Source organism: Schistocerca cancellata, chromosome 8 (genome assembly GCF_023864275.1).
Source record: "Schistocerca cancellata isolate TAMUIC-IGC-003103 chromosome 8, iqSchCanc2.1, whole genome shotgun sequence".
In the NCBI taxonomy this organism is placed as follows: Eukaryota; Metazoa; Arthropoda; class Insecta; order Orthoptera; family Acrididae; genus Schistocerca; species Schistocerca cancellata.
This window is the reverse complement of record NC_064633.1, coordinates 567,152,283-567,179,965: the sequence shown is the minus strand read 5'-3', so window position 1 is coordinate 567,179,965 and position 27,683 is coordinate 567,152,283. Positions and strand designations below refer to the sequence as shown.

Here is a 27,683-nt window from a genome sequence, read left to right as displayed (position 1 = left end):
CGGCGGCAGTTTGTCACTCGGACGGCGTCCAAGTCATGTTCGTGCTGTGCGTAAAAATTCGTAACGAAGATCGCGCCTCCTGTTCTCTAACGATAACCCCCCACTCCCACCCCACTCACCCCCCCCCCCCCCCCAGTTTCTCTTACTGCACAAGGATAAGTCTCTCAGTTGTCCTTCGTAGTTTCCGAATTTCGAACTATCTCTGCTCCAAAAATGAGTATTGTGCGTTTCTGCTCTGTCTTGTGTTCCATACTGCTTTGTCTGCTACCTTTGCTGACCCACTTTTCGCATTTTCCATAGTATTGACGCTGTGAATTTCGATAATAGAGATGGTTTCAATGTCCTGGAAGAATAAATCGGCTGTTCTTGTTCGTAATGAATGTCTGATGATTCTAATATTGATCCAGATTTCTGCGTGGCTCAAACTTCCGGTGAGTCATAAATAAAAGAAAATAATGTAGTGAAGAATTTGAAATACTGCGTTGCTTAAATGAATATCTCTAAAATATCTCTGCTGATAAAAGGCATGATAAAAGATAATATCCGTGTCTGCAAGGAGTGATTTTCAAAAATTTGTTACAAACATCACTCCAGAGGCACCATGAAGGGCGTCTGAGGCCAATGTAGAATCTGTTAATAGGCTTGTTTTGAGGGGGAAGCTTTATTCCTGTACCAGTCTGGTTCAAATGGCTCAAATGGCTCTGAGCACTATGGGACTTAACTTCTGAGGTCATCAGTCTCCTATAACTTAGAACTACTTAAACCTAACTAACCTAAGGACATCACACACATTCATGTCCGAGGCAGGATTCTAAGCTGCAATCGTAGTGGTAGCGCGGTTTCAGACTGTAGCTCCTAGAACCGCTCGGCCACCCCGGCTGGCTGTACCTGTCTGAAACAACTACCTTTGTCAAAAATGCGTCATTTCTTTACAAGGAAGCAGAATGCATTCAGTTCCTCTACAACATGGTTCCCAACTTTGATGTGAAGTGTTCACGTGTGTCGTTGCAGTTTCCTACATTACTAAATAATTGCGTAAGATATTACAAACCTGTTTTTGCAGCCCATAAGAATGTGTTTAACTGTTTTGAAGACGGATTTCTATTACCTTAATATAAAGTGTTTCGCTGTTTTCGTTTCTGCTCAGTCTCAATAATTTCTTCTTTTTTGTTTTTCTATTAAATCATTTTCTGTGTTCAGTAGACTGTTCACTGCTATCTATAGGAACTGTAATTTTTCCTCAGTTTCACAGAGAATAGCAATGTCATCAGCGATTGTTATCATGGATACAGTATCACACTGAACATTAAACTCCTTGCTGAAACTTTCATTTATTTGGACCATTTCTTCTTTGATATGTATATTGAAAGGTAGAGGACAAAGACTGTATCTCCGTCTTTCCCCTTATTAATCCCAACCTTACTCTCTTGGTCATCGTTCTTGCCTCCTCATGGTTGACATACTTACATGATGTTCGGTACATGTGACTCTCTTTGGAGTGTACTAATTTCTCTCAGAATATAAAACATCTTAACCACGTTATACTATGACACACTGAAACATCCCCTCAGAAAAATTAGTGAATTACTGTGCTGATAAACCTCTTACGTTATCTGATTTTTAAACAGCTGAGCAGAACAGAACGTACTCAGACATTTCGCTCTTTACTTATTCTGATCAACACTAAAGTAACATACAACATTTTTAGCGCAACGCAATCTGAATTTCAATAATCCCTACAAAAGAATGGCCCTGACTGACAATAACCCATACCTTTCATGAATCACTTACCTCACAAAAATCTTCGTTACTCCAACTACTGCAATACAGCGAGTGCCAATACTGCCAGCTAAATAAAAGATTCTAACTGCTGAAAGCACTAACTACTGATAGGCATAGTTAGGAAATGAAAGATTTTGATAGAGAACAGACAATGTATTTACCTTAATAGTGTTCAAAAGTCATAATAAATATATCAGTTCATGATATTCAGTATTACAAATTTACTGACCCTGGTGGACACACGTCCAGATCGTCCGCTCTAAAAATTCTGCCATCTCTCTCCCCACATCGACCACTGCTGGCGGCTCACCTCCAACTGCACAGCACTACGCGCTGTTCACATGCAACTGCCCAACACTACAATAGCGAATATTCCAACAATGCCAATCAGCCACAAACTGCACACAGCACAGCCAGTGACGTTACCAACATAAAAACCTAAACAGCCCACTTACAACACTTCCCATGTGAATAAATTAGACGGAATTCTCTAGCTACATTTACGTTTTGGTTTTAGCCCTGCTTCAGAAATGGGGTTAAAATTGATAATGATCGTGACTTTCCCGTCGTTGAAGGAAAACTGTTCTTAAATGTCCTAATTTTTCCTCCCTTTTTGCCTACATATTAGTTTTTTTCAGCCATCTGATTGCATGAGCTGTCATGCCTATTGTACGGTAGCTGACGCATTTATCAATCGTGACCGTCTTCAGAATTATGTGGATAGATTTCTTCCGAACTCTTTGACGGTAAGTCTTACGACATATACAAGGTGTCCCACTAGAAATGGTCAGTATACAGGAATAAAAAAGAACATATCATTCCAAGAAAAAAGATCTATAGATATGGCCTCTGAATTCCATAATTTAGAAGCTATGAACTCTTGTTCGTCTTCGCTACTGCGAAACTCATTTCCTCTACAGAACAAGTGCTCATAGCTATTAAGGGGTTCATGTTTTCTATAAGATATTTGGTTGTTTTCATCCGTTCCACCTCGTCCCAAAATACGGAAGGCAAGGACGTTGCAGTGAAAGAGATTCCTTTCACAGTATCGAAGATAAAGAAGTACTGATAGCTACTGGTCTGCATTTGGCAGCCCTTGTTTACTAGAACTTTTTGCGTCGAAAGACCGTTCCTGTCATATCCATGAGTACTGACAATTCCTCCTGGGACACTTTTTATATTCTGTGCTGTCTATCCATTCTGTTTGTTCCTAAATCTTCAAAATCTCTGCCTAATATTAATGCACGCATGCATAATGGATCATGCACGTTCTCCAAACTGACACTCATTTCTTCTTCTACTTCGTAACTACACACCTCTTACCCTTCGTAGAGGCACTCTTATACCCTTTACCTCTGGCTGTCAGCTTTCTCCTCTGGAACTAACGCTGGAATTCTTTCCTTTTTAAACTGTCGAAAAGTTTTGTCTTTCCTAAATGGGAATCTGTCTTTGTGATGACTCTTTCCTTTTGATTACTTCACACGTTTGTTGAAGGTATTTCGTTTTAGCTTTCTTTTTCTTTCTACTGTTTTGGATTCTGTAGAATTTCTGAGATAATCCGTTTTAGATAGTTCTCCAGTAAACTGGACTACCTACTTAATTATTCATTATTGCATTCCTATTTAGTTATTCTAAAGCGGCACAGTCAGGTAAAGTGTGTTGTTAGACTTCATCTCCTCGCATCTGATTTACTGGATTTTTCCTGACGGCCCTAAAGTCCGTAAGCCGACTTATACACTCCTGGAAATGGAAAAAAAGAACACATTAACACCGGTGTGTCAGACCCACCATACTTGCTCCGGACACTGCGAGAGGGCTGTACAAGCAATGATCACACGCACGGCACAGCGGACACACCAGGAACCGCGGTGTTGGCCGTCGAATTGCGCTAGCTGCGCAGCATTTGTGCACTGCCGCCGTCAGTGTCAGCCAGTTTGCCGTGGCATACGGAGCTCCATCGCAGTCTTTAACTCTGGTAGCATGCCGCGACAGCGTGGACGTGAACCGTATGTGCAGTTGACGGACTTTGAGCGAGGGCGTATAGTGGGCATGCGGGAGGCCGGGTGGGCGTACCGCCGAATTGCTCAACACGTGGGGCGTGAGGTCTCCACAGTACATCGATGTTGTCGCCAGTGGTCGGCGGAAGGTGCACGTGCCCGTCGACCTGGGACCGGACCGCAGCGACGCACGGATGCACGCCAAGAACGTAGGATCCTACGCAGTGCCGTAGGGGACCGCACCGCCACTTCCCAGCAAATTAGGGACACTGTTGCTCCTGGGGTATCGGCGAGGACCATTCGCAACCGTCTCCATGAAGCTGGGCTACGGTCCCGCACACCGTTAGGCCGTCTTCTGCTCACGCCCCAACACCGTGCAGCCCGCCTCCAGTGGTGTCGCGACAGGCGTGAATGGAGGGACGAATGGAGACGTGTCGTCTTCAGCGATGAGAGTCGCTTCTGCCTTGGTGCCAATGATGGTCGTATGCGTGTTTGGCGCCGTGCAGGTGAGCGCCACAATCAGGACTGCATACGACCGAGGCACACAGGGCCAACACCCGGCATCATGGTGTGGGGAGCGATCTCCTACACTGGCCGTACACCACTGGTGATCGTCGAGGGGACACTGAATAGTGCACGGTACATCCAAACCGTCATCGAACCCATCGTTCTACCATTCCTAGACCGGCAAGGGAACTTGCTGTTCCAACAGGACAATGCACGTCCGCATGTATCCCGTGCCACCCAACGTGCTCTAGAAGGTGTAAGTCAACTACCCTGGCCAGCAAGATCTCCGGATCTGTCCCCCATTGAGCATGTTTGGGACTGGATGAAGCGTCGTCTCACGCGGTCTGCAAGTCCAGCACGAACGCTGGTCCAACTGAGGCGCCAGGTGGAAATGGCATGGCAAGCCGTTCCACAGGACTACATCCAGCATCTCTACGATCGTCTCCATGGGAGAATAGCAGCCTGCATTGCTGCGAAAGGTGGATATACACTGTACTAGTGCCGACATTGTGCATGCTCTGTTGCCTTTGTCTATGTGCCTGTGGTTCTGTCAGTGGTTCTGTCAGTGTGATCATGTGATGTATCTGACCCCAGGAATGTGTCAATAAAGTTTCCCCTTCCTGGGACAATGAATTCACGGTGTTCTTATTTCAATTGCCAGGAGTGTATTAGGAGTCACTATAGACAGAAGATCAAAGCTCCACAACAAAACTATTTTTCCTACATTGTACTGCTGACACCAGGCTAATGTAAGGGCAGCAATCCTACCGTAGAAAAACACGCCTGCAATATAGAAATGATAAAAAATAACGAATATGACATTCCACGTGGTGGGGGCTTGTTCTTTTGCGGAAGAACGTTCAAAAACATTTATCTGGATTCGTGACCGTGAAATGTTGCAAAGCCAATGAATATTTCAGCCACTGTTAGTAAGTGTGGAAGTTAATGGCGCTGTCGAGGACAAGGTCGTTACAGACGGAGCACTTACTCAGATCAGCGAAGGAAATGGGCTGTGTCTTAATCGACGGGTTCCTTAAGTAATTTAGGGGAACCTTGGCAAATCTGAATGTGGATGGCTGGACGCGGATCCAAATAGCAGTACAGCGTGTTTCCACTTCCCCACATGTATCATTCACATTTAGTAGCGGCTTTCGTCTGATAGATGGTTTAATTTTGGGCGATAAACAGCGAGACCGTCGAAGCCTAGTGTCACTGTAATGATGCAACTATTTAGAATCGTTGAAAATACATTCACCAATATCTGCCATAGTAATCTGTTGCCATAAGTTTAAAATACTGATGAAGCAGATTAGTGTCTAAATATGGCTGGATGATCGTAGAATTAACAAGATGAACTAGCCATCGTGAGGCACATTAAAGTCTCCGTTCAATCGTTTTGGGAAGGAGCTCTGTAGCCACACAGTATCACAACCATTCCTTACTGTCGTCCCATTATCGTAAAAACTGTCCATGTTGCAATACCGCACAATACTAAGGTCCAAACGCACATTCTCAGAAATTTCTTCCTCAAATTAAGATATATGCTTGGTTACAGTCTTCTCTAGGCCCGAAATGCTGTTTTTGCCAGTGCTAATTTTTTTTCTGCCTAGGTAGCAGAATTCCTTTGTCTACTTCGCGATTCCCAATTCTGATGCTAAGTTCCTCGCAGTTCTCATTTCCCCTACTTCTCATTACTTTGGCCTTTTTCGATTCACTCTAAATACATACCCTGTACTCAACAGCCTGTTCATTCTACACACATCCTGTAATTTTTCTTCACTTTGACCGCGAATAGCAATGTCATGAGTGAATCTTATCAATGATGTATTTCATTTTAATTTTAATCCCACTCTTGAACCTTCATTTCTGTCAATGCCTCTCCGATGTATAGATTGAGCTGTAGCGACGAAACAAAATCTCCCTGTCTTACATCCATTTTAATCCGAACACTTCGTTCTTCGACTTACAGTCTTTGTGTTCCCTATTGTTTCCTGTACGTTTTGTGTGTTACCCATCTTTCCCTTTAGCTTAACCCTTGTTCTCTCAGAACTTCGAACATCTTGCATCATTCGACAGAGTCCAAAGCTTTTTCAGGTCGACAAATCCTATGAACGTGTCTTGATTTTTCTTTAGTCTTGCTTCCATTATCAACCGCAACGTCAGATCTACTTCTCTGGTGCCTTTTACTTTCCTGAAGCCAAACCGATCGTCATCTAATAAATCCTCGATCTTCTCCTTTCTTCTGTGTATTATTCTTGTCAGAATCTTCGGTACATGTGCTGTTCTGCTCATTGTGCGACAATTTTTTCACTTGCCGGCTCGTTCTTTCTTCTGAATTGTCTCGATGATGTTTTTTCCGAAAGTCTGATGTTATATCGCCAGTCTCATATATTCTACACATCAAAGTGAACAGTCGTTTATTTGATCTTAAGTCCTCCAAAGCTCTTTTAAATTCTCATTTTAATGCTTGTTCAACTACCTCTTCTCTGTCAACTTCTGTTTCTTCTTCTAACACATCATCAAAAATGCCCTCCCACTCGAAGAGGCCTTCTGTGTAGTTTTCTCACCTACACACTCTCCCTTCTCCGTCTCACAGTAAAATTCCCGTTGCACTCTTAATGTTACCGTCCTTGCTTCTAACTTCACCGAAGGTTGTTTTGACTTTTATATTTGCTAAGTCAGTCCTTCCGACAATCGTTTCTTTTTTGAATTCTTCCTATTTGTCATGCAGCCATTTCGCCTTCGCTTCCCTGAACTTCCTATTTACTTCATTTCTAAATGACATGTATTTCTGAATTCCCTAATTTTCGTGAACATTTTTTGTACTTCCTTTTTCCATCGATCACTTTTGCAACCCTTTGCATCTTCACATTTACCTACCAAGTTTCTCTTCAACTGAAGTGGCTACTGAGCTAGTTAGTATCGGAGTATCTCAGAGAACTTGAAGCTTGTCTCCATTCCTTATTACTTCCGTCTCCATCTCCTTTTCGCATGATTCTCCTAAACTTCAGCCTACCGATTATCATTACTAAACAGTGATCTGAGTCTATATCTGATTCTGGTATGCCTTAGACTCCAATATCTGATTTCGAAATCTCTGTCTGGCGGTGATGTAATCTAACTGAAATCTTCCCGTACATACCGGCCTTTTCCAAGTATACCTACCCTTCTTCTGATTCTTAAAGAGCGTATTCGCTATTATTAGCTGATACTCATTGGACAATACAATTAGCCTTTCCCTCTCTCATCCATAGTACCAAGCCCATATTCTCCTGTAACCCTTTCATCTACTCGCTCCCGTACAACGTGGTTCCAATCCCCTATGACAGACTTCCATCTCCTTTACGTGGTGAATTACCCGTTCAATATCTTCACATACCTTCACTATCTCTTTGTTTCCTGTTTGCATTGACAGCACATATACCTGAACTATTGTAGGTGTTGGCCTTCTGTCGATCCACAAGAGAACAATCGTATCACTGAACTATAACTCACTCTCTGGCCTGACATCTTACCATGACGAGTCTTCTCCCGTTATACCTTGTTCTGCAGTCACTGATACTACCCTACACCCTCTTTCCATTTTACTTCACTGACGCTCACTATATGTAGATTGAGTCTTGGCATTTCCATTTCCAGATTTTCTCGCTTCCCTACCACTTTCCAAATTCTGAGATTTCACGCACCAAATCGCAGAACGTTACCCCTTATCTTTTTCTCACAGTCACCTCCACCTTCGCAGTCCCCACCCAGAGAATGGGACAACTAGTCTCCAATTTTCTACCAAAGCAGAGATCAGCATGACACTTTTTCAGTAACAGGTTACACATGTCGTGTGGATAGACATTATGCGTCTTCCGTACAGTGGTTTCAATTGCCTTCTGGAACCTCATACAATAGTAAATTGTTAGTTATTCTGGGCAGGGGAAGTACCTGCCATCAGTTTCAAGGTGATCACTTACATGAAACTGTCCGCTACGGTCCTGTAACTACATTTTCCAGAGATAGTAATAACCGTATCTAACCTAACCTAATCATTTCCTGTAGATTAACAACAAGGGATCGGACTGAAACCTCCACTGTTCAAGCGGTGGCTCTTCTCGGTGTGACAGTAAGTGATAGTAAAAGACTCCGTGCTAGTTATTTGACTGAAATTCGGCATATTCCGTTATGTTAGTCATTGGCTTTAGAAGCTAAGAGCAGAAATAATGATGAGCTAGTGACTAACCTGAAGAAGTCGCGTAACTAACAAGTGATTACATTTTGGTGATACAAGAAACAGTCATTTCACGAGGCTGGAAACTTACAGTTTACGAGAACCTACAATTGATTATAAACGTACTTTGCTTTCAAGTTAATGTGCCACAGAAAACCAATAAACCAATCATCAGTGTATATTATAGAGCCTCAGTCTGCTGTATTATTTGTGCATTTGGGATGAACTATCGCTCACCTCTAACGACCAGCGGGTAATGTAAGTCTCATCAGAAGCAAAGGAATTATGCGGAAGGAAGACTGTCGTTGACGGCTACGTAATTAGAGACATATCAAAGCACTAATGTTACGAGGTGCATCCAAGTTCTAAGGCCTCCGATTTTTTTTCTCCGGACTGGAAAGAGATAGAAACATGCGCATTGTTTTAAAATGAGGCCGTGTTCATTGTCAATATGTCCCAGATATGGCAGCACCGTATGGCAGATGGAATTTTACCGCCAGCGGCGAGAATGAGAACTGTTTTAAATACTTAAAATGGCGACGTTATCCTTACTTGAACAGCGTGCAATCATTCGTTTTCTGAATTTGCGTGGTGTGAAACCAATTGAAATTCATCGACAGTTGAAGGAGACATGTGGTGATGGAGTTATGGATGTGTCAAAAGTGCGTTCGTGGGTGCGACAGTTTAGTGAAGGCAGAACATCGTGTGACACCAAACCGAAACAACCTCGGGCTCGCACAAGCCGGTCTGACGATACGATCGAGAAAGAGTAGAGAATTGTTTTGGGGGATCGCCGAATGCCTGTTGAACAGATCGCCTCCAGAGTTGGCATTTCTGTCGGATCTGTGCACACAATCCTGCATGACGACCTGAAAATGCGAAAAGTGTCTACCAGGTGGGTGCCACGAATGCTGACAGACGACCACATGGCTGCCCGTGTGGCATGTTGCCAAGCAATGTTGACGCGCAACGACAGCATGAATGGGACTTTCTTTTCGTCGGTTGTGACAATGGATGAGACGTGGATGCCATTTTTCAATCCAGAAACAAAGCGCCAGTCCGCTCAACAGAAGCACACAGATTCACCGCCACCAAAAAAATTTCGGGTAACCGCCAGTGTTGAAAAAATGATGTTGTCCATGTTCTGGGACAGCGAGGGCGAAATCCTTACCCATTGCGTTCCAAAGGGCACTACGGTAACAGGTGCATCCTACGAAAATGTTTTGAAGAACAAATTCCTCCCTGCACTGCAACAAAAACGTCCGGGAAGGGCTGCACGTGTGCTGTTTCACCAAGACAACACACCCGCACATCGAGCTAACGTTACGCAACAGTTTCTCCGTGATAACAACTTTGAAGTGATTCCTCATGCTCCCTTCTCACCTGACCTGGCTCCTAGTAACTTTTGGCTTTTACCAACAATGAAAGACACTCTCCGTGGCCGCACATTCACCAGCCGTGCTGCTATTGCCTCAGCGATTTTCCAGTGGTCAAAACAGACTCCTAAAGAAGCCTTCGCCGCTGCCATGGAATCATGGCGTCAGCGTTGTGAAAAATGTGTACGTCTGCAGGGCGATTACGTCGAGAAGTAACGCCATTTTCATCGATTTCGGGTGAGTAGTTAATTAGAAAAAAAATCGGAGGCTTTAGAACTTGAATGCACCACGTACTTTAGCCGAATAGTAACGTAATACCATGGCTATAGCAGTAGTTCGGATAGAAAACCGAGAAGCAAAAAATGAAAGTCGGTCTAATAGTTTCTTTACAATATTCAAAATGCGCTGCTAAGAACCAGTCATTTACCACAGAGCGTACGAAGCGGAAGAACGGCTACGATGTGAGGCATCAACGAACTTTCACTCAGTGGCGTTAATAAAACCTCATGAAAGTAGTATATTACAGTTGGATATACTTCCACACAGAATGTTTTCCAGATCGATATGTGTTTACTGTTTCGTATGAGACATTTACACCATATCAATTATTACGATCCAGACAATGTTTAAATGTAAGTATCAAGAATTATCTCAGGTCCTTACTCGTGTGGCGACAACTTAGTATATAACAATATCACACGACTCGTTTAGCCAGAGAAAAATGTACTTTACAAGTGAAAAGTAAAAAGGGCATACCTAGGAAATGACTACTGAAAACTGAAAGGAGATAACAACAATATATTAGCAGGTAGCAGAAAGTAGCATGGAGGACAACTTTCTCAAAAGGGAACAAGCTATTACGTTTAGATGTGTAGGCGGAAACGACCTCTTAACATAATAATGAATTGGAATGACACTAATTTCATTCCTTTACAGCTTGTATTTGAGGAATTTTACGTAACTGAATAAATATTCGCAACACAAAAAAACAACGCCTAAGACAGGAAGATTGAGACGAGATGTTAGAAAGCGACAAAGAACCGTCGTAATTAGTAGACTGCGATGGCAACATGCATCAGATATTATCTGAGTGCAAATTGTATCGCATATTAAACCAACTACAAGACAGACAATAGACAACGAAAAATGTACAGATAAGAAGACAGGACAGTTACAAAGAAAACCACTCCAATTTTAAAATGTTAAAATTTCACTATTATTATTCATAATTCAACACAGAAGAAGAAATGAAAAGAATCACCACGTTGTTGGAATTCATTAAGTAAACCGTGCGTCGTAGAGTAACATACATCAAAACGGCGCGTAGTTAATTGATAAACATTCCCAATACCATACACCTTCCATTAATAGTGTTTCATAAATAAAAAAGGTATGAAGTAAACAGTAACAAAACAACAAAAACTATATTTTAAGCTGTAGTATGAAAAGGAATACTACGTGCGTAGTGAAAATGTGACACAGAAGACTGATATGTGGAATGTCGGCAACAGCGTGAAGAATTACCACTGATTTAGCTATTAGCGATTTCTCCCAGCGTAAAAAAAATGCACTAACGCACAGAATTATGTGTTAGATGAGTGAAGTCCATGACTAAGATAAGTACCAGGTACAAAACGGATAACTTCAAAAACCGATTTCAGTAGAGTGGATGAAGGATGTCATCTGTTCTGAGTAGGAAGAAAAGTGGCAGAATGTTTAATGGACAATGAATAGTAAGCGCCTAAGAAATGGTCAAGTGCTGGACAGAAATATCTTTCCATAGAAAAATGAGGCAAGCTTCCATTTTTCTTCGAAATGTGTGAATGCGAATCACACTGGCGTCTGAACAAGGAATGTGTACAAAGGGAAGTACTATAACTATGAAAATGAAACAATTGATTGGTTAAACCAAAAAAAAGTTAGTAAATTGGTAGGAGAAGAAATACGAAATCTGTAAATATGCTACTTGATGCAATATGTCTAATATTCTAGAGGAACGTCGCACCAAAGTGTTCCACAAGAAAATCAAAACAATGCCTGGGTAAATTAATATTACATACCGTCTTTCCTGCTAACCTGAAAACCCTATAACGGGTTTCAAATACATGCTTTCTCCTACTTGTAGATATAAAGGGAAAGGGAATTTCGTCTTCCCAAGCGAGTATTTATACTCATATTCTGATGTGAATTGACCTCGGGAAATGAACCAAAATGCAGCACGTGATACAGTAGTTAAGACACTGATACACTTTTCAGGCGGAACGGTGTTCAAGTCTCCGTATTTGTCTTGTAAATTTACCGTTCCCTCCTGTTATTATCTGCCGTCGAATGATGACTTGGTTTGCTTCACCTACAAACACTTCAAAGTAGACAGGACATCCAGTAACAACTGCCTTCTCTTCGAAAAGCTGTAGACAATTACTCACAGATAAGTACTGCGGAAAGTTCTGTTGTATACCGTATACATGCTTTACAGTGTTAGTAAATATAATAGATATTGACGAATTCAATGTTTTGCCAGTGCTTTCGCAGTAATCTAAGAGACTATCCTTCGTGCCTAGAATCATTTGAATACAGAACTTCTTTCTGTTCGTATTGCAGCTTTCGTTGAAGCACTCGTAAAAAACTGACCTCTGATACTCCTAAAATGTATTTTCACAACGTTTTTAATTCTTTCTTTTGAGGCCAGACCAATTCTGGAGGCGCAAAATACAATCCTGAATAAAAATATGAAATTTTTCGAGCAATTCAGCAAGAACTAGGACAGCCTCATAATTCCTGAAAACTATATCTTAAACTACACTAAGAAAGCGAAGTGTGTTTTGATAAAGCATAAAGAAGGAATAATACGCTCACTAAATTCTCTAAAATTGATTGTGAAAGCAACAAAGAAGCGACCGTCATGGAAGTGGCATACGAGGTAGTCTTTAGTCTAACAGCTGTTTATAAGGTACAAAGAAAATCACAAGATGTTACTTGAAACACCCATGCTTTTCTGGCAATTCTGAAACCGTCCGGTCACGTTGGTCAGTACATTCTGAGCATTTGAAAAAGCCTTATCCCTCTTCTGCTCAAAAAATTGGCTTAAAAATTTTAATTCTTTAGCACAGTGAATAAATCGCACAATCGAGGTCAGAGGTCACGTAATTATCATAATTCATGTCATGTGATGACTTTCGTCACGTGATATTAAGGTGGCATCAGGATTTCAAAATTTCACAGTTTCCTAAAACCTTCTGGCGAATGCTGTGACAGTTCCCGTGAAAACGTTGCGGCCTCTTCAGGCTCTCATAACTTTGTGGTCCTGCTGAGCTAATTTCTCATCTTGAATGACCAGGCCTTTGTTGCATACACTTTCCAGTTGTACTAGAACGTACCTAATTTCTCTTAAAATCTAAATAAAACAAAGAACGCACAACAAAGTTTCATTTTATCCCGTAATAAGGACCAATAAACAGTCAAGTAAAATTTTTCTTCCCTCGTGCAGCATTAACGTTCAAAAGAAGGTCGTCCTGCCATGGAGCACAAAACTTTTATCCACTTTTTACGCTGCCACGCGACCCGTAAATTTGAAACAACAATAGCCGCATTGCCCCCGTCACACAGCACGATGTAAGCTAATTGCAAAAATCAGACTGGGTTTACTGCGAAAAATTTATAGTGGCCGTTAGAGGCGGACATAGTGCGCAGCTACTGGTGATGCCACTGCCATATCGGAACGCTACATAATGAGTGTCGCTTTTAGGCTAAAACACACTCGCCGCGGCCTTCTGTCATACAATTACGATACCGTCTCTGAAAATACATTCAGCCACTTGATCCGTGCGTTGTGCATTATAAAAGAAATCAAACGTATTTTTTTCTGTTGTCGGCTGTATGCTGCGCTAATGAAGAAGAAGTAGAACGTCAAATAATTTCATCTACAATACTTCACGGACGATGAAAGATACTCTTTGTATCAGATGGAGAGCTCTTTATCATTACTGTCTTAGCTACTCAGATTTCAACTCTATTAATTTGTGCCTTTTATTTTTTTATTTCCCTTTTCACCTCCTTACAAAAAATACCTCTCCTTTTTCTGTCTACTCTTCTCCTCTTCTTTTTTGTTTTTTCCTTCTTACTACCCTCTGTCTTTCTTTTTGGTATTACGAGCTCAGGCTTACAGCTTTCATCTTTGTTCTTAATTGATTTATTTATTCCGCTTCTCATTTCGCTTCCTCTCAATACACATTACTTACTAGAGTAAGTACATTTCTAACAAAAGCTATTCTCGTTGACTTGTGACTGATTTGATGCTATCCGCCAAGAATTTTTCTCTTGTACTAACCTATTCATCTTAGATGAGCACTTGCAACCTACGTCCTGAGTTATTTGTTGGATGTATTCCTATCTATGTCTTCCTCTACAGTTTTTACACTATACATTCTGCTCTAGTACAATGGAAGTTATTACCTGATGTCTTAACATATGTCCTATTATTCTGTCCTTTCTACTTCTCAGGGTTTCCCCTCTTTCCTCAACTAAGGGAATAAGTGTTCTTAAGGCTTGGAATAGTTGTTTCTACCTATGCCTGCCATCAGTAGTAGATTTTCGCCTTCTGAACATAAATATGGCCACCTGATCTTTCTCCTGAAAATATACATATTATGTTATAAAAATGACATTGGCACTTTGTTGATAAGCTTAAAAGATCTTGCTGGTTCCGTCAGTCGGGCCTCATGGAGAAATTTGTCAGATTTCGCTATATAAACTTAAACTGTGACAACCCAGCGTAGATTGTTGGAGACTAGTTACGGTGGCACTGCACACGTTGAATTAAGATTAACACCTGAATAATATTTTTAAAGTCTTGTATTCGAAGAGTGCATAAATGATTTGTTGCCACTATCTCCCAGCATATGCCCCTTACTGAACATTTGACAGTGTTATGTAGAACACCTTTTTAAGAAATAACTACACTTGTCATGCGCTAGTTACTCAAGTTGCTCAGAGGTGCGAAGGGCTTTTCTCAGGTGTTTCTAACAGGTATCACTTGGTCGCTACTGCCTATTAAGAATTCCTGTGTGATTAACATTGAAATGTGTTAACAAATAAATCACAGAATGGATGGTTCGGAGCTGTTTCTATTACAGTGCCAGTTACTGACAAATTAGGTCTACAAATGTTATTTCTTATACATTTCAGTTCGTGTTGTAATGGACACTGCGAGCTGTTTGATATATCGGGCCGTTTTAAAGCTAGTATCAGCTCAAACCGAACTCAGTGAACTTTGATGAAGGCAGAGTGGTTCCCCATTGGGTGGTAATAAGTTAAATGGTGACTATGTTCTCCCAACGGGAAGAGTGGACGAATTGTACAGTTTACCTTGTCTAACTGGAGGCTTGGAACAGATGCTAGATTCGGCGACCTGAATTAATGCAGTTTTAAACAGGAATATGAGAGTAACAAAGAATTCCGTGGACCGCTGTTAGCCGTGGACAAATGGTGACGCCTGTAGAGACTGCGTCGACACGCAGGTCACTGAATAAAACGGAGCCGATAAGCCGGCGGCTGCCAGCGGCGCATCGGAGCTGCTGGTGGCAGAAGCGTCGTCGCAGCGAACGGAGTCCATCACCTGTGGACGAACGGTGGCGGCACTAGTTACGTCCCAAGTGGCTCCGATAGTTGCCGTCCATTAACAGCTACGTAACGGGCACTAAAGCACAGCAGCGGTGCATGGAACTGCCAAAGGCTGGTAACGCATATGAAAATACCTTTCTTCAAATAAGCCGAATAATTTTTGCCAAATGTTGACTCGGATTAGGTGAATTACTGCCGGAGAGCAATTTGATACAAATTATTATATGATGCAATGCACACTGAAAAATTAGGAGAAAATAAGGAGTAAGGAGTATGTAGAAATCCATTAATATTTACGTACACAGACGTGAAGATCATACGGAGAAATATTAGACTACAGTTCAATTCTTTCATCTTGGCGGTTCGCGCATGCCCGCCCAGACGCGGGAGACTGCTGCGTTGCCAGTTGTACGCGCCAAGAGAAGCAGCTCCATAGTATAATTCGCAAACTTACGTTTAAGGGGGAGCGCACAGTTTATGAAGCAAAGCCACCACGGCCGCATTAACCCTTTCGCTGCTACAGAGACGTGCTCCCCACATTCCGCGATGTACGCGATTTTGTCATCATTGCACCGCTCGCCTGTGCAGACACACGGTGTTTCGACTGCTTTGACACGCTTTATCATTCGATTTCACAAAAACAGTTTGGCCCAAAAATTTGATTTGTACACATCTTCTTGACTGAGATCTTCCCCCCATAAATGACTTAATTTTGTTTCGATGTTCAACGCAGTTATTGTGCAGCATTCGATGTAGTAAACCATTGCACGAAATTTTGAAGAGAGTGTAGAGGTAAAAGTCCATTGCGTATACTTTCCGTATGGTCCATTTTAGTTGCCACTAGAAATTTCAAAAATTACATTCATTCGAATAAAATTCATCAAGTAAGACACTTCGATATTGTTTTTAAATAAAGAAAATATTTAGCACCGATCAAGGTTTGAATTCAGAACTTTTCGCTTAGCAGCATACACTTTAACCATTACGCTAACACAGCTCGTCATTCAATATATCTCCCGGAGGACTTTAAAATATCACACAAAATACCGACAAACACTGTTGGTATGATTATGAATTACTCACGTTTCGTCGAAGTACAATACGAAATAAACAATTACCGCTGTTCTTTATTGCGAAAAAGCGGTTAGTGGGAATGATACAAACACCTTTCCTTGCTATCGCCTGAATTAGGAGGCTTATTGCTTGTTTGGTTTAATTAATTAATAGTATATGAAGCAATTGGCGTAAAGAATGTTTTTTCCAAACTTTCTATGAAGGGAAGTCTGCTATGAAGACATTGCTTTCGTTTAATTACTTTATTTATGATTGAAGATTTCTAAAACTGAAAACACTCGTCTGTGCTCTGCACTGCAGTCGAGCTCTGGCAACGTCGTTCTCTGTTCATTGGCTGACTGTGTTTTAAGACGTCAGACGCGCAGAACGAACCTACACTCGGCCGCCGTCATAAATGACGCGCACTTTAGACCAGGAATAAAGACTGAATAGTCGAAAGAAGGAGAGATGATTAGAGTTAAACCTCCCGTAGTGTATGTGGCGGTATGGTCACGCAGTTTTCAGCTTCTCTACAATTGTGGCGAATGAGGGGTAGATTTTCGTGAGATTTTCAATTGAAGTCATCGGTTGGGTTGTTACCTATGACATTTCCCAACTACAGCTCTGTCTGATTGTAAATTACAGAGTATGAATCCTGTGTACTACCACAGCGGCCCCGCTGTCGGGGGTTAAGAGGTGGAACACGTATTTCATTCTTGTGGCATGCAACCAGGTTTATACACTGTGACAATGGACCCAGAACACTGACATACATCATGATGATTGAATGCCTGGTGCACACTTGTGAGGATAAGCTTCGGGTGAAAGAGGTAGAGGAAGATAATATGTAGGGGAAAGCGTCAGACTACTATGGTGAGTGATAATACTACTGTTATGAGAAGAACGTCATTTTCCGTGGCATTATACAAGCAGTAGAAATAGTTGAAGCATTTTACCAAGTCCATTGACGGAGTTGGAATCCGTGCATCTCAATCGTAAATTATTTTAGGACATTTATTAAAAGAGGGCACTTTTTAACAAATCTCAGTGCAGATGTGATGAAGTGATATTTTGGTGCAGAAGAAGAACTGAAGGTTAAGGTTGTATATGTTGCATAAAATTATTTATTTACACATATCAAAATCTGAAACTCTGGCGTTGGAAACTGCGAATTTGTGAATTGCAGCAGTCGAATGTTGTCGGAAGAAAATAAACCTTCCATATTGTTGTATAAAGTATTTCTTTAGAGAAGTAATAAAAAATTGTATTCATTTCAAAACGAAATCCGGGATCCTACGAAAGTGCAAAATATTTTAAGTTAACGCAATGGATGTGAAAATTACCGAACTATCAGTTTAATGTCACGGCTGCAAAATACTAACGCGAATTCTTTACAGACGAATGGAAAAACTGATAGAAGCCGACCTCGGGGAAGATCAGTTTGGATTCCGTAGAAATATAGGATCACGTGAGGCAATACTGACCCTACGACTTATTTTAGAAGCTAGATTAAGAAAAGGCCAACCTACGTTTCTAGCATTTGTAGACTTAGAGAAAGCTTTTGACAATGTTGACTGGAATACTCTCTTTCAAATTCTGAAGGTGGCAGGTGTAAAATACAGAGGGTGAAAGGCTATTTACAATTTGTACAGAAACCAGATGGCAGTTATAAGAGTCGAGGGCCATGAAAGGGAAGCAGTGGTTGGGAAGGGAGTAAGACAGGGTTGTAGCCTACCCCGATGTTGTTCAATCTGTATATTCAGCAAGCAGTAAAGGAAACAAAAGAAAAATTCGGAGTTGGTATTAAAATCCATGGAGAAGAAATAAAAACTTCGAGATCCGCCGATGACATTGTAATTCTGTCAGAGACAGCAAAGGACTTGGAAGAGCAATTGAACGGAATGGACAGTGTCTTGAAAGGAGGATATAAGATGAACATCAACAAAAGCAAAACGAGGATAATGGAATGTAGTCGAATTAAGTCGGGTGATGCTGAGGGAATTAGATTGGGAAATGAGACACTTCAAGTAATAAAGGAGTTTTGCTATTTGGGGAGCAAAATAACTGATGATGGCCGAAGTAGAGAGGATATAAAATGTAGACTGGCAATGGCAAGGAAAGCGTTTCTGAAGAAGAGAAATTTGTTAACATAAAGTATAGATTTAAGTGTCAGGAAGTCGTTTCTTAAAGTATTTGTATGGAGTGTAGCCATGTATTGAAGTGAAACATGGGCGATAAATAGTTTGTGCAAGAAGAGAATAGAAGCTTTCTAAATGTGGTGCTACAGAAAAATGCTGAAGATTAGATGGGTAGATCACATAAATAACGAGGAGGTATTGAATAGAATTGGGGAGAAGAGGAGTTTGTGGCACAACTTGACAAGAAGAAGGGACCGGTTGGTAGGACATGTTCTCAGGCATCAAGGGATCACAAAGTTAGCATTGGAGGGCAGCGTGGAGGGTAAAAATCGTAGAAGGATACCAAGAGATGAATACACTAAGCAGATTCAGAAGGATGTAGGCTGTAGTACGTACTGGGAGATGATGAAGCTTGCACAGGATAGAATAGTATGGACAGCTGCATCAAACCAGTCTCAGGACTGCAGACCACAACAACAACAACAACAACGTAATGGAAAACCAAGACACATAAAGAATACTATTTACCATTCTTTATACTACAGATGAAGAACATTGCAGAGAAATTCCCAGTTAAAGTGACGAAAATAGAACGAAACTGAAGCGTGTAAAGAACGGGAAGTGTATATTTTAAATCTAGTTTCTAGCTAGCACGTCTTTCCGTCGTAATGCGGAATGGCGTTTCGCTTTGTTTCACAACCGGAATGCGCAGCACCGAGGACGTGCTTAATTAAGAGTATGCGTGTTCTTTGTGTTCTCCTAGCCATCGGCCCGTGCCCTTCCCCTTCCCCACTGGGAGAGTTTCAGTACCGATGTCGTTGGAGAAGGGTGGAAAGAAGCAGTCCGGAGGAAGAAAAGAAGCTGTCCAAGAAGTTGAGACGACGCTGCCAGACAGAAGGTCTTGGCACATGATGGCCGTCAATCTTATGAAGTATACTGATGGCTGAGGTTTAATTAGCGAACCGGGCTTCGTATCTTTTAAGGGTATAGCACAAATTTCTGAAGAAGTGTTTTAATACAAATACTCTAATGGAGGCAAAGTCTGAATCCAGACGAGAGAGTTTGTAGTTCTGGAATAAAACGTCGATGAGAGCTTCTATCAGCTACTGTAGTAATGATATTTGTTTCATCAGCATTTCAATAACTGTGGTATATTTTGGGTGCTATTGTTAAAGACATTACAGAAATAAAGTTTAATGAGAAATGGTTTTGTTTTAGATTGATTGGGAGCATGCTTAAATGTTTTAAATGTAAATCGAATTGCCAAGATCCCCTAAGACTTCCAGGTTTTCAGTCGCAGAATTTGTTTTTCACTCGCCATTTACAAAACAGCAACTTCAGAAGGAAGAACATGGGTCTCAGAAAATTTAATTTTGCGATTGATCAGGGGAAATGAAAAAGTCACGAAGAAAAATTGTAATGAGAAAAATTGCAGCTGATATACGACATTTGGGACAAAGAAGTACACAGTCGCTTAACTGCTAGAATGAGGAGAAACATTTACTGCTTACTAGACATATTTAAAAGATACGTCTAGAAGGCTACAAGCTAAACTAAACAAAAATTTCAAAATTAGAAAAGAAAATCTATTTAGAAAAATTGAAATTAGCACAGTTAATAAGTAATTTTTTACAGAATCGATTACAGGAAACAGTATATGACGTTGTAGAATTAACAAGCGTACTGAGGTCTGAATACAAAAAAAGTTACTGGCCTGGAGAAAAGTATTAAGAGAATGGCGAACGGATCAAAACCTATTACAGAACAGGCGGTTAAGCTGCTGTACTAAATAGATCACTCTCTGTTTCTTATATTCTGTATATTCTGGAAGAGAATAGAGACAAGACTTTTGTCGTAGTAGAAATAGGATGCCGATTTAAACTGTCATCAGTAAACCATGATTCAGTTAAGGAAGATAGGGAAAAACAAATAATATGAAACATTTGACTTGAAGCTGCCACTTGCATCCCAATCAAGACAAGTTAAGTCACACTGTAATTTGTCTAAAGGAGTCCTATAATTAATGACTTCACTCTTTGCATAAGTAATAGTAAATTAACACATTGAAAACCTCTCACATATATCATCGACTAGAACCAGATGACGTAGTCTCTATTTTGACTATGACAAAGTTAATTTTGTAAGTCTTCTGAAGTTCTGGACGGTGTTTAGCTTTCTAACCGAATTTTCCAGTAAAAGTTGTAGTGAATTTACAGAACAGCAGGATTGTATGTATTACATTGTGTTGTGTGATCACCACGATATATTTTCAGATATATACTTCAGTTGCTACTTCAGGTTATGAATTCTAGAGTCAGTTAAATGGAAACACTTAAATAGTAGTGTAAATACAATCAATATCTTACTTCATTAATTCATGGATGAACTGAGAGGCATCCTAGAAGTAGATAATGATGATAATTATCATTTTTCAAATTAATTTCAATTTAAGTAATGCCTGCCTGAGTCTAGATGACATGATGTAGCATAAAATTTCTGAATAAAAAACATGTATGTATGGAATAATTAGTATTTACGATACATATTGCTTCAGTTGCATGGAAGTTCAATATACTACGAGGTTGATCACTATAAATGAGTAAGTGATATAATGTGGATAAGTTTTTTAGAAATATCGTTTTTAACTGATTACTTCAAGCAGTAAGGCGTCATTAACCCCATATGCCTTCTCTGAATGGAAGGCAAGTTAAACAAATACAGCGATCATAATTTGAGTAGTGTTTTTATGTTTCAAGGGCAAAATGGTACCTCCTGCATAATCCGACTAATATAAGTGAAATATCACCATATGACGTTAGCCTGATGCTATCAACCTTTGAAAGAGGATAATTCGCTTGAAACATTTATCTGCATGGTATTGATAGAAGGAACAGAATTTAAACGTGTGTCCGATTGAAATACGAAGAAAATCTCAATAGTGGTTAGAAGAACAGACTTAGAGGTATCTTTTTCTATGAACAAACACGACCATTTGACAAACGTCCTAGCATAAGCAGACTCTAAATAAATATTGTAATTTGAAATTTGTGCTTCACCCTTGCAGTTACAGCTCTAAATGCTGCTCGTAGGGACCTCATCAATTAGTTACCCAACCACATATCTTATCCAGTACAGATGTTATGACGTGAAAAATCTCATTCAGACATTTCAAATATTTTGTCATGTGAAGATATGCCGTAGAGGCTCACAAAGACACATTCATTCAAGAACTTCGCTGCGATTCTGGTGAAGTTATCAAAGACGATAAATTTTTACTCACTATGAAACGTTTCTTCTGCTATCAGACAGTTAGCTTACCAAAATAATTTACTGGGTTGAAATATCTCTTCTTCCAAGCTTCATTCTCAAGTAGCATCACGGTAGTGTAGCTCCTTCTTTCTTCGGGTATTTACTTACAACTATTACTACTAACGTTAATGTGGGACAGATTTCCAGCAATCAGTTTTATCGAAGTATACAAATATGTCCGAATAGCGTTCAGTTCTGCCGTACGATTATATTTGTGTCCAAAACTCTGTACGTGTTTCAACATACACATATATTTATACGTACTGTCAAGCTGAGAGGATACTCCAACACACTACTCAGTGTCCTCCAAAAATATTAATAACATATGAGTTGTACTTCGCTAATTTCTGTTTTGGGAAGAAATTTGCTAATTTAAATGCTTATTAGCGGATCTACATTACATTGTTAATTAAGTATCTGAATTTTCACCCGCAGAAACTACTAGTATTCTTGCTGCACATTGGTTCTTTTTAGGACGCTAAATTTATCGATAGCGCTATTTTTCTTAAAGTGCAAACTGCATATATTGCACCTTTCCAAAGATTCATTCATTTCCATTCAAGGGAAACTAGTATTTAAGGAAGCACTACTTATTATCTTCACTATTGATTCTCTTTTTCTGGTTTATCGACGTTGAAGTTAAAGAGTCAATTGTCTGATTAAAGTAAATTGGTAGGTCAGGCGAACATAGTACAAATAATGGACGGTTTCTGATAAACCGTTGCGAGGCACCCATACACAGATCACTATGTCCGACAGTCGCATCGGATAATTATTAATATTTTATTTCCATAGCCTCAGCGTGTTTTGAGAATGAAAACATGGTCCTAGTAGGCTGCATTTTTTTCATTACCTGTGCAAATCGACAATTTGAACGGTGAGTCATTTTCAAGATGTCTGTTAACTTAAACCTTTCAGTTCACATTTTCGCATATGCACAGCAATACTCTGTATATCTGTCCACATCTACCAGCGATGTATCAGATTGTGAAATGAAGCACGAAGCTTAAAATATGTGCTTGAATAATATCCATGGTTGAAACTGCCCAATTGCGCGGATAACGAACACAGCGTAGTCCACTAGGACCATGTTCTTAAGGTACAAGGCATTTTTCTTTGTTAAGTCATTAACAGTAAGGTGTTCGTGTTTTGTTGTATTACTTGCTGCAACGAGTTAATACTCTAATTGAACTGAGTACGGCTCTTAATTGAATTGCACTGACGTGAAAAAGCTAATGAGTGATTCATTGAACAAATTTTACAATATTCATACGCTGATGAGCTGTACATTACCGAGCGTGCAGTATAGCAAGTCGTACAGAGTACATCAGTGCCCTTTCTCTCCATGATGCCTGTCGATAATTACAGCTAGAACAAGCAACTACGTTGATGACATTCGATGTCTTTGTGGTTGTCAGTTTTCCCTAATTCACATTAATTGACAAACAGCAATAACAGGCGTATATTACCAGACAGTAGTATTATTGCCTCATGAAAGGTAGAATTAACAACATTCTAATTTCATATTTAATTTCATATTTATTGTTTTATCTCATCGGCAAATAAACCACTGACAACATCAACATACAAGAAATATTGTATTACCTATTTCTCGCCTCTAACCTATAACGGAAAGCGACAAATGTCTTCTTTATCCCATTGCATGTTATCAAGTATAATAACTGAACTGCGTTAATATTAACTCGACTAAAGTGATAACAAAGTAATTATTACTAGGTTACTTCATTGTACTTGTTACCGTATTGCTAGGAGTGACCTATTTGTCTGTGTAAACGAGGAATAAACCGATGAAATAATCAGAAGACGCGGGGTTAGAAAATTCATCCCGAATATAGACAGGAAAAATGAAGCGGGACTTTTTATATGTACGTTGATTAGGTGACACGAAGAAACAGTACTGCATGGCACGATTGGGGCAGGGCATGGCAAAGGGAAGACAGAAAGCAGGAAGACGGTAGTATATTGAAAGAACGTAACTAAAAATTTGTCTTCAAAAATTTGAATGAAAAGGAAAATTGTAGGTGAGAAACTCGTAAGAAGTTTTTGTTCGAATTCATTAATAGTTTACATAAGTTTCTTGATACAGAAATATGAAACATGCCAATGTGTAAGTTATTGTACCCGAATTTTCTTCAGGACAAACGAAGACTGTTGAATAACGAACTCCGAAATACATGAGAGTCTTATTACTCTTACAGCGGTAAATTAATAATGTAAATAAATGGTTTCGATTATTTTTTATGGTGAGGGGACTTCTTCATTTTCTGCATACAGATAGTTTGCACTTAGGTTACAGAAAAATGTTTATCATTTAATTACTGGAATTTCCTCTGGGGTCTAGACAACTGGTACAATTGGGAAGTATGAAAAGGAAATCGTGTTTTCGTAGTGAAAATGACGTAGAGCTTTTTTAAAAAAGAATAAACATGGCTAATAAAAGGAAATTCAACATGAATCCGCCTGCACTTCATTATGCTTCCTGAGCGCCACGAAGTTTTCACGGATATATTGTCAGTGTAAATACGCTCGAAATTTCATGATAGGTTGAGGTAAGACTCTCAAGCTTTCCTGTCCACTGAGTATCCGAAATCTGGGCTGGCGGATACTTCCCAGCACTTACGTTTCTCGGAAATACTCAAACTTCGGCAAGGCGAAGTGCGCAGGTGAGGGAAGAACGCAGCGGCGTGGTACCCGACTTACCGTGAGCGCACACCAGCAGCAGGAGCGCCGCGAGCGGTGCACACGCCGCGCACCAGCCCATGCCGACCTAGCAGCGGCCGGTCGCCGTCATCCAGCCAGCGGCGACACGCGACTCGCTGCCGGGGGCGGCGTCGCCGTCGGGGGGTGGCGTCGGGGGCGGCGTCGGCGTCGCGGCGGACCGGCGGCGGCGGATCACCCCGCGCTACTGCCGCGCGCCGTTCCGACGCGGAGGCGCCCGCGATGCCAGCGCTCGCTGCGGCGCGCCGCCGAAGCACACGCCTGTGCTCGGCGGACGGTGAGCGCGCGTCACGGCTCGTGTCACAGCCGGCGACGTCGCTGGCACCAGCAGCGAGCAGCGCAATACGTGGCTGTTCCAGGGGGGACCGTGCTCGAGTCCACTGTCTGCCGCTGGGTGATCCAAGCTACTGCCGTTTGGCGAATTAATGGAAACGATAAGTATCATCCATGCTAAGCCGTTATTTCGTCTTGTGCGTTTTATATTATTTTTGTGTCGCAGTGTCTGTCTTACTACTGTTGTAACCTCCCCCTCACTTATCAACCTTAAGGACAGTGAAAAATTAAACCGCGTGTACCTAATGGAAATTTGGGAAAAGCAATCGTAACCGAAGTTAACCTGTCGCTAAAGAGGGAGGAAAGGGTTACATCTAAATGAAAGGAAAAATGCAAACGAAACTGGTGGAAATTAATTTTGAAAAGGGGTAAAGTTAATAAAGAAAGTAAATGTGCGGTCGTCACGTTAACAATTAATTGGCGCTAATTAGATATTTGAGATTTGGGGGAAATTATGGTCGCCAGTCCTAAGGACAATTACTATAGTAACTGAAAAGAGAAAGGTTATTACACATATAATTAGCACTAGAAGTGTGGCAACTGAAGGTTGACACGTGTAGTGTGAAAACTGAAAGTTTGTCAGAAGTAATAAATTTTGCTACACTCTGACTTAATTTAGCAAAAGAATTAATAAAACCGAAAAATTGAAAGTTAATTTAGTGACTGAAGTTAATAGTGAGCTTTCTTTCTGAAGCACATCGAAATTCAGTAAAATACGTTTAGTCTTGGACTACCTCAACGATCATTTCAAAAGCTACTTGAATCTACGCAATTTAGAAACAAGAGATTTAACTTTGAACTTGAATTAAATGATTCTGAACAATTAACAATAGTAAAATTTAGTACGTACCAAGCTGAGCTGCGGTCACAGGTAAGCTAAAATACGGTAACAAAACTCGCACTCTTAATTCGTGCTTGTGTAATCTAAATATTGTAGCCAGCTATGAATACCTTAACTGAACTTTGAAATTAAAGCTGTGAAATCAAATAATGCTGGCGTTTGAATTTCAACGACACTCGGGTTCATTCCGGAAAAGGAAGGGACCCTGCTTGGTAATGCAACTGGGACAATGAGCAACAAAGGTTCATGCTAAGTCGCTGTAATTTTGCGAGGCAAATGGAACAATTTCAAAAGCTGAGGTCTGTCATACAGTTCTAAAACTTTACGTGCTTCCAGTCTTCCTTGTTGGTTGATTGAAGGTTTGAAGCCGTCGATCGAGGAGGTGGCGACAGTCACTCATTGTCGGCCGTCGCTGTTGCAGAAGCTGGATGTTGGCGCGCCTTCTTCTCGACACGGTCACCAGACGAAACGGGCTCTTGATGTGCGCCAGCTAATGCTTCCCGTCCGCGACACCATGTCAGAAACTATCATCGCAAGTCGAGCGCAATTACATGCTGCCAAACCCCGAAAGCGCGGCAACTCGCGGGAGCGTCACACAACACACCTGCTCCACTCGCTACTCCAGCCAGACTCCCTCTCTGCCCGCGCTCCACGCGACAGAGTTAACACTACCAAAGATCCTACACACGTTGATTCTTCACACGACCTATCGATGTAATCGTTCGATAGCAGTTTTCCCTAGGCAAGTCCCAGCGTAAAAATACAAATAATATTTACGAAACAAACCAATTATACATCGACATAAATGCATAAATATATATATACAAATAGTAAAACAATTACAATATACGAAGACACAGAAACGTTATATATTCAGGTAACAAAAATAAGGAAAACAAATTTATAGTACAATAAATGGAAATAGGAGGATATGCATTTCCGGCGTTACACAGTGACCATTAAATTGTTGCAAAAGGAGACAAACAATAAGCATCAAAATTTAACGAAGGGTACTACATGACTGGATACGTAAATAATCATGATTTCAGCTCCACTACACAAATTTGAGAGTACATAAAGAATAAGTAAGAACTGGAGTACTCATTCGCAAGTCTCATTTCAATGGTAATGTTCATGAGATTATCTTGTTACGCCTCGTGTAAATGGAAACAACTCCAATGGTACATATCGAAATTCGAAAGCGGTACGATACTGGGGTATCGAGACAGGTTTATGGTTCAGCTATATAATAGCTCGTGTCGTTCGGGATCCTGAAACAACCATACTAGCTCAACTATCTCCGATGTCACGAGGATCGTACGCAACCCCAAATAAAATGGCTCAGAGCACTATGGGACTTAACATCTGAGGTCATCAGTTCCCTAGAACTCAGAACTACTTAAACCGAACTAACCTAAGGACATGACACACATCCATGCCCGAGGCAGGATTCGAACCTGCGACCGTGGCGGACGTGCGGTTCCAGACTGAAGCGCCTAGAACCGCTCGGCGACTCCGGCCGACGTATAAAACCCCATGTAGGATCTCATTGGCCTCACGCGACCAGCGCCAGAGGGGGCAGATATCCCTTCAGCTGTGTATGACTCTGCAGTAAGAGACAGTAGTCTGAGTCAGAGAACTGACTTGTTAATAGCAACTTTCTACATGTATAGCTGACGACATCTAGAGCACCAAGGGTATTCAGCAAGGCATCCATCGTTCCACCACCCCTTCACAAGACGGGGAATACAAATTGGCCAACGGTGATGTATC

General features: G+C 40.9%; 1 protein-coding gene across 1 annotated transcript in view; it reads right to left on the bottom strand.

The window, feature by feature from the left end:
- Positions 1 to 24,852, bottom strand: part of LOC126095030 (carbonic anhydrase-related protein 10-like) — a 991,041-nt gene extending 966,189 nt beyond the window's left edge. Inside the window, exon 1 of the mRNA XM_049909691.1 lies at positions 24,719 to 24,852. Within this exon, the coding sequence (XP_049765648.1) occupies positions 24,719 to 24,779 (61 nt within the window). The 5' untranslated portion in view covers positions 24,780 to 24,852. The remainder of the gene's footprint in view (positions 1 to 24,718) is intronic.
- Positions 24,853 to 27,683: the final 2,831 nt, after the last annotated feature.